Here is a 7,633-nt window from a genome sequence, read left to right on the forward strand (position 1 = left end):
TCAACAACAACATGGTCACAGAGCTTGTGATTGTGGGTGCTGGTGTAGCAAGGGCTGGCGGGTGACTTGGTCTCTTTATAGATAGATATTGGTGTTTTAAAGGTTCGATGCTCCCAAGCTGGGGGGGGGGGGTGCGCATTTGCCATTTCTCTCTCTCTCTCTTGTGCCCCCCTTCGCTTAACGCAGAAGTTTGCGCACGTGGGTCGTTTTGGGTTTTTTTGTTCCAATGGAGGTCAGGCAGAGAAAAGGTTTCGCGATTGGGCTTTTGCGTTTTGTTTTTGCGCGTGTTTTGTTTTTTTGAGTTTCACAAGGCAAGGAGCGAGGGAGAGTTCAGGGAGTCCGAGGACTGGTCGCTGCTGCTGTTCCGCTGGTGTGTGGCTCCGCAGCTGGCTCCCTCTGGGTAGGTGAAGACAAACGAAGACGTATAGGAAGGGTTAGCCGGGTACGGGTCGGTCAGCTGTTCACCATGTGAAAAGTAAGAACTAGAAAACGCTACCTCCGCGGGGGACAAGGCCTGCACTCCGCCAAGGGTCTGCTGGTAGTGAAGGGGCAGCGACGAGTAGGCCGTGGGCCCAAAGGGGTCCTCCTTGACCGCCAGGGCTAAAGCGCTCACCTCGCCCGAGGTGCCCGGCTGCCCGATCAGTTCTGGCACGTCCTCGTAAGGGATCTTGCAGCTGGGCTTGTGAGCCACCAGGACAAACTCCAGCCGTTCGCGTTCCTTCTGAAGCTCCGCGATCTCCGACTCCAGCTCAGCCTTCTCCTCCTCCAGCTGGTCGGTCTCCTGGGGAAGGAGCGGGGACATCAGCGGAGTCAGCAAGGAAGCCATGGGGGGGGGGCAAGGAAGGGGAGGTGAGATGGTGTGGAATTGGGGAGCTGGGAGGGAAACCACCACCACCAGTTCCCTTGGATGGTGCGTCTGGCCAAAATTCCCCAGAAACTCAGGACCGCAATACCTTAAGGACCACCTGATTCTATCTGAACCAACCCAGACCCTGAGATCATCTTCTGAGGCCCTCCTTCGTGTGCCTCCTCCGCGAGAGGTCCGGAGGGCGGCAACACAAGAACAGGGCCTTCTCTGCGGTGGCTCCCCATTTGTGGAATGCTCTCCCCAGCGAAGTTCGCCTGGCGCCTTCATTATACAGTGGTACCTCGGGTTAAGAACTTAATTCATTCTGGAGGTCCATTCTTAACCTGAAACGGTTCTTAAACCTGAAGCACCACTTTAGCTAATGGGGCCTCCTGCTGCTGCTGCGCGATTTCTGTTCTCATCCTGAAGCAAAGTTCTTAACCCGAGGTACTATTTCTGGGTTAGTGGAGTCTGTAACCTGAAGCATATGTAATCCGAGGTACCACCTGTACACCTTTAGGCGCCAGGCAAAAACATTCCTTTTTAACCAGGCCTTTGGCTGATCTGATTGACATCCTATGGCCTTTTAAAATGTGTTTTGTCTTGTGTGGGCGGCTATTGGGTTGTTTTTATTTTTATTAGGTATTTTGTGGCTTTACATCTTGAGTTTATTCTGTGAACTGCCCAGAGACCCCCAGGTATAGGGCAGTATATAAATTCAAATAATAACCACCACCACCAGAAGGTTGGTGGTTCAAGCCCAGCCAGGGACTCCTGTGGGCAGTCTGCATCTGCCATCTTGCCTCGCTGCCTGCTCCAATACCCAGCCAAGGAGAAGCAAGGGTGTTCATGGAGCCCACCAGACTAGACCCAACTCATCTGCCTTTTCCATATGCTATACAGAGACCAAACTTCCCTGGAGATCACCAAGCTCTCAAAGTCTTCTCTAATTCCATCAACTTCAGAGGATAAACTGCTTTAAAAGTGTTATGGGGGGCATCCTAGTTTTGGGGGGCATTGCAGTCAGGGACTCTGCCATTTCTCCTGCTCTAGCCAAGCAAGCATCCCTTTGCCCTCTTTCAAAATGGCGCCTGCAGGACCAGAGGGGCCACTGCTGGCCGAGAACCGGTCTGGCCAACGGACTCTATGGCGCCCATTCCTCCAAGATGGCGGCCTAGAGCACTTAGGAACTTGGCAGGGAAGGTGGAGGGAAAGCAGGAGGAGACAACCCCCTCTCAGCTTGAAGCTCAGGAGGGAGGGAGGAACTGGGGTTTGCCTGGTCCCCAAAAGATGGGGATGAGCTGTCCGTTTTTGAAGATTTGTAAATAAAGCTTGTTATCCTAAATATGGGAGCCCAAAACAGCTTAGAACAAGCCACAAGGAGAAGGGCATTAAAAATCAGCGGTTGCAGCCTTTTTTTTTAAAAAAAAACCGAACACCTTTTTCAAATATCCCAATGGAAGAAAAAACATTTCAAACTCTTTGCCCTGAAAAACCTGGCTTTACCCCACGGTCATAGGGAATGAAATAATCGGCCGTTTGTAGCCCCTTAAAATGGTAATCCCTGCCACGCAAAGACAACATGGGGTAGTGGTTAGAGCCTGAGAGACACCAGGATTCAAACCCGCACTTGGCTGTGAAGCTCACCGTGAGCCTCCGGTCACAGTCTCTGTCTCTCAGCCTGACCTACTTTGCAGGGTTGTTGTGGAGGTTAAATGTGAGGGAGGTGGGATATAAATGCAATAGACAGAAATTGGCCATTGAGGAAGAACAGGGCCCTGAGGCAGCTCCACCTCCCTCAAAGCTTGTGGGTTCCCCCCCCCAAGGGCAGGGCCAGTGACACCAAAAAGCTCATAGCCAGGAAGTCCCCGTTCTCCACTCACCGCTTGAAGTCGGTCTGTCAGTTCACGGCGGCGATTCCTGCACTTGGCCGCTGCAAGCTTGTTCCTCTCCCTCCGGACACGGCGTTTCTCTTCTTCCTCAGGTGTCAGCTACAAGGGCAGGAGAAATAGGCAGTCAGTCCGTGGATGAAGGCTAGAGACAATTCTCCCTTTCTGGACATGGCATCGTCCCAAAGGACTTTGCCACCACCTCTCTCCTGCAGGGCAAACCAGCTGCATCCATCCCTAATGAACCTTGGAGAAGCTGGTCTATCTTTGCACTTCATGAAGAGACAGAAGATCCCTTCCCCTGACTGGCTGTCAAGAATCCTGGGATCCACACAACCGACCCCTGCCGTCAACACTATCTTTCTGGTGGGGCAAATGGACATACTGGGTTTTACTCCAGTTTTCAACCCAGGAGAATACACTCAAGTAACCCTGTGAGACTCTTAATCTGGGGGTTGTGGGTTTGAGCCTCGCATTGGTCACAAGATTCCTGCATCGCAGGGGGTTGGAGTAGATGACTAATGGTCCCTTTGCAACTCTGCAAGTCTAGGAAAAGATGCAGCAACGTCGGAGCACCAGATTTGGGGGGGTCAAGCAGCCCACTTTAGCTGGACGCTGCTCAGCCAGGGATCCGAAGTGGTTCTGGCTACAGTGGACTGGCAAATCTGTCGCTGCAATCTGGATAAGTCACCCATACTTTCCCCCAAGCTACCAAGGGGGCGAGAGGGCGGAGAAGGCAACCAGCCAACATCCCACCCCAAAAATATATATACCAAATGCAACCGTTAAGGCTATTTGGGGAATCTGTCAAGCGGGGCCAAATCAAGGGTGCAAAACGATTTTGAGTTAATAACCTCGTCGCCGGCTCCCCAGAGGAAGTTCCACAGGAGAAGCAGGGCCCTACAATCCTCCCCGCTCACCGTTTCCTCCCGAGTCCTTCGGGGCCGGGCCCTGGTGGAGCGTGGCTGGGCGGCAGGCAGCCCCGAGGGGCCGGCACCGTAGGCAGCACTCAGTCCTGGGGTGGAGTAGCTGGTTCCCGGCAGGTCGTAGGGGTCCACAGTGGGTGGCTGTTGCTGCTGCTGTTGTTGTTGAGGCATTTGCTGGCCCGGAGGCTGCTGAGACTGGGCCATGGAGGAAATCAAGGTGGGCTGCACCAACCACTGCAGGTCTTGGCTAGTCGATATGGCAGTCACTGTTGGCACAAAGGATCCGGGCATTTCCCCAAGGCCACTGCACTCCTGAGGAGGGAGAGAGAGAGAGGGAGGCATGCATGCTCAGAGGACGGCAGAAATAAGGCTTCCATGTTCCTTCTTCACGAAACACCTTTGTAGGCAACCGTGGCCTGAATGATCCAGGTGACATGGATCATTTGCCCCCAAGGCGAATGCCTAACAAATGAAGTGTTTTGCTTTATCAATAAAATCTTTGTGGGAGCTAGTGTGTGCAGCTGGTTTCTTCTCAACCTCATTCATTATTACGGTTTTTAAAAAGCAACCTTGGCCACTGCCGAGGGCCTTCTCGGTAGTGGCACCTGCCCTGTGGAACGCCCTCCCACCAGATGTCAAAGAGAAAAACAACTACCAGACTTTTAGAAGACATCTGAAGGCAGCCCTCTTTAGGGAAGCTTTAGGGGAGACTACTGTTGTTTAATACTTTGTTGGAAGCCTCCCAGAGTGGCTGGGAAAACCCAGCCAGATAGGTGGGATATGAATAATAAATTATTATTATTTAATGTTTGTAAGTCGCTTTGAGTTCATGGGGGGGGGGAGAGAAAAGTGATGAGTAATAGCCTGCTGCCCTCCAGGTGTTCACAGAACTGTAGAGTTGAAATGGGATCTGAGGGTCATATAGTCCAACCCCCTGCATTGCTGAACTACAAATCCCATCAACTTCAGCCGGTGTCAAATGCCATCAGCTTTAGTCCCAATGACACCTGGAGCACCAACCCCATGTCTAAGCCAAAGTGTCTATCTAAGACCAAAGGGGGTTGGACCAGATGACCCCTTATGACCCCTTGGCAACTCTATGAAATGAGCCACCACAGCTGGCTCTGTCATCTAGTCCTGCCTGCCATCTGGGTTATGGGAGAGGAATTGCCAGCTGCAGTGGAGATGCAACACAGATATTCTGTCAGTGAGCGTGTTGGATTTCTGTTAAAAGAGTTGGTGGAAGCTTGTGGCAAACACTGTTCCCTCTCCAGCTTGAGAACTGAAGGCTAACCTCTCATTCCTCAAACCGGTAATGACATCAAGAAATATTAACAAATATCACAAGATCAAATGAAGGGAAAGCATCAGCCATCAGTGACTGCCACCACGATGGAAACTTTTAGGACAAGATACCAGAATTCTCTTTATTGCTTTTCAATAAAGCAATATATATTTGCGTGTGTGTGTGTATATATGTGTGTGTGTGTGTGTGTGTGTGTGTGTGTTGTATTCTGCACCTAAACTGGGAATAATAGTCTCTGGTTTGAAACCTTGGCTTTTTTCTCGTCTTTTTTTAGGACGAATCCTCAAAGCACACAAGCTACCAGAAGGTGTGATATAATAAGAGTCCCAAGTACAGTAAGATCTGAGGGGAAGAAAGCTGCTGGCGATTCCCCCTGCAGGTAACACAGCTCAGAAATAACTCAGACAAGGAGCTCTAAAGCAACTCAGCTCCAGGTGGGGAAAGGAGTGAATTGGGGGGCAAAATGAGGCTCGTCCCTAAAATTTGCTGCTCCTTCCCTCAAAAGCAAAGGAAAGGGTTTCACCCGAGTGACGCTATGCAATTCACAGGAAAGCCAAGCTGCCTCCAAGCCACTTTATCTGGCCTTCCGCCCCACACTTCCAAATGGGTCGGGGGCTGGCTGCCATTCCTGGCTGGAGTGTCAGAAGCAAGCACATTTATACCTAATATTATTACCCATTTCCCACGTTCGCCAGCGGGTCAGGGGAAGCTGTGGGGCTGCTCCACCCCTTCATTGCACCCCCCTCTGAATTGCAGAGGGGGGTGCGCGCCCCTACAGAGCTCCCAGAAGACCAGGGACAACACTGGGAGGGCGAGCAGGCATGCATCTTCCTCTCCCAATTTAACAAGGGAAGGAAAGAGATGGATGCTTATTATGGGCTGGAGCAAGGCCCCTTTCTCTCTCCCAGCTAAAGGGGGCATTATGGAGTGGGGAGCTGGCAACTGCCCCCCGAAATATGGGACGCAAAGCATTGCACTCCTGCTCCTTCCACAGTTGGAGAGGACTATTTTTAGCATTTCCTTTTTGCTCTGCTGACTTGCACCAAGATAGAAGCAGCAGCAGCAGAAAAGACTGGAGGGGGCGTGGCCTCCCCTTCCCAGGCCCGGCCAATCCGCGCGCTCCTCCCGCCCGCCCCGCCCCTTAGCAACGGGGGTGGACCGGCGTTCCAAAATAACCCGCGCGCCTCGGGGAGGAGGAGGAGGTGGAGGAGAAACGCGCCGTGCGTGCTTCACGTCAGCACGGAGGGTTCCAGCACGTCATGCGTTACGCACAACCCCGCCCCCCTTTCCCCCCTTTCGTCTTCGCGCTCGCCTCCTCCACTCCCCCCTCCTCCTCTCCGCGCATGCGCGTTCGAAACCCCGGAGGGAAGCGGGGTGCGGGAAGCGGAGAGAGAGTTGAGGAATGCGGACCGCAGGGGAGACTTGCGCGCGCGGGGAGAGTTTTGCGGGAGATCCGTTTCAATTGCTATTACGGGAATATTTTAATTCTCTTTTGCTTTTCAATCGCGGGTCGGACACCCGATCCGGAGAATTAATTTCCGCGTGCTTTAAAAACAAAATAAAATAGGGAAGAGGGGGGGGGATCTGTACCGCGATCGGGATCAATTTGGGAGGGGATCGGCCGAAGTGGGCAGGCGGGGCAAAAAAGGAAGGACGGCGGGGAGGGAAGAGGAAAACGAAAAGCACATGCAGTTGCGGTGGGGGGGGGGCGTGAGAGTCCTCCGAGAGGCATGCAATCACCGGAGACCCCCAGGGGACCAGCGCTTGGAACAGGGGCTGGGGGTGCAGGGAGTTGCAAGGTGGGTAAGAGGGGAGCCCCGTCCCCGCCTCCGATCTCCTGGATCCCGGCGCCCGGAAGAGTCCGGTGCAAAGCACGCCCCCCCCCGCCCCGCCTCCCATGGCTGGACGAAAGAACCCGGCAGGCAAGTGTGTCCCCCCCCACACACCCCGCTACCCGCGGCTCTCTTACCTGCGAGGAGGCGGCAGCGGCGGCCGTGGGGCTCCCGAAAGAATCCACCGAGGAGAGGTACTGGGACTCGGCCGAAGGGGACGAGCTGCACCGGGAGGTGGAGTCGTAGTCTCCGGGGAAGCCCTGATACATCTCCCTCGGGGGCGCCGGGGAAAGGCCGCGGCCTCGCCGGGGGCGCCTGGAAGCCAAGGTGAGCGCCGAGCACAGCCAGCCGGCCGACCCTCCCGCCGCTGCTGCTGCCGCTGCCGTGGTCGCCGCCGCCGCCGGATCCGAGGCGGGAGGAGGCTCGGGCTCGGGGCGCCTCCGAGAGTTGCTCTTCTCCGGGTCGCCTGGCGGAGGGGGAGACGGCTCCCTCGGGTCCCCCCCTTCGCTCTCCTTTCAAAGCAACAGCATGGTCCCGAAGGCAGCGGCAGGCCGAAGTTCCACCGGTCGAGCCAACTCCAACCCCAACGCGCGCCCGGGAGAAAAGCCTCCCCCCTCCCCCCAAACAAGCAGCCAGCAATCCGAAGCGATCGGTCGGTTTCCGAGCAGTAGTGTCGGGATCTCCCCTCCGGCGCTGGCTTCTGTCTCCGCTGCCCGCCGCCGGTCTTCCTTCCCGGGCCCGAAATCTTATGAATGAACCACGCTCTGCCTCGCAGCCTATTTATACAAGAGGGGGGCCGTGCCCCTCGTGACGTCAACCAGGAAGCGCGCCGA

At 54.7% G+C, this 7,633-nt stretch overlaps 1 protein-coding gene across 1 annotated transcript; it reads right to left on the reverse strand.

Moving 5' to 3' along the window:
• Positions 1–287: 287 nt before the first annotated feature.
• On the reverse strand, positions 288–7,174 carry FOSB (FosB proto-oncogene, AP-1 transcription factor subunit). Its single transcript, XM_053397694.1, has 4 exons — positions 6,938–7,174; positions 3,657–3,974; positions 2,731–2,838; positions 288–781 (listed from the first exon to the last, which is right to left on the reverse strand). The coding sequence occupies exons 1-4, from the start codon at positions 7,067–7,069 to the stop codon at positions 305–307; spliced, it is 1,035 nt and encodes a 344-aa protein (XP_053253669.1). The 5' UTR covers positions 7,070–7,174; the 3' UTR covers positions 288–304.
• Between the last annotated feature and the right edge of the window lie 459 nt (positions 7,175–7,633).

The sequence above is a fragment of the Podarcis raffonei genome, chromosome 8 (assembly GCF_027172205.1).
Source record: "Podarcis raffonei isolate rPodRaf1 chromosome 8, rPodRaf1.pri, whole genome shotgun sequence".
Classification (NCBI taxonomy): Eukaryota; Metazoa; Chordata; class Lepidosauria; order Squamata; family Lacertidae; genus Podarcis; species Podarcis raffonei.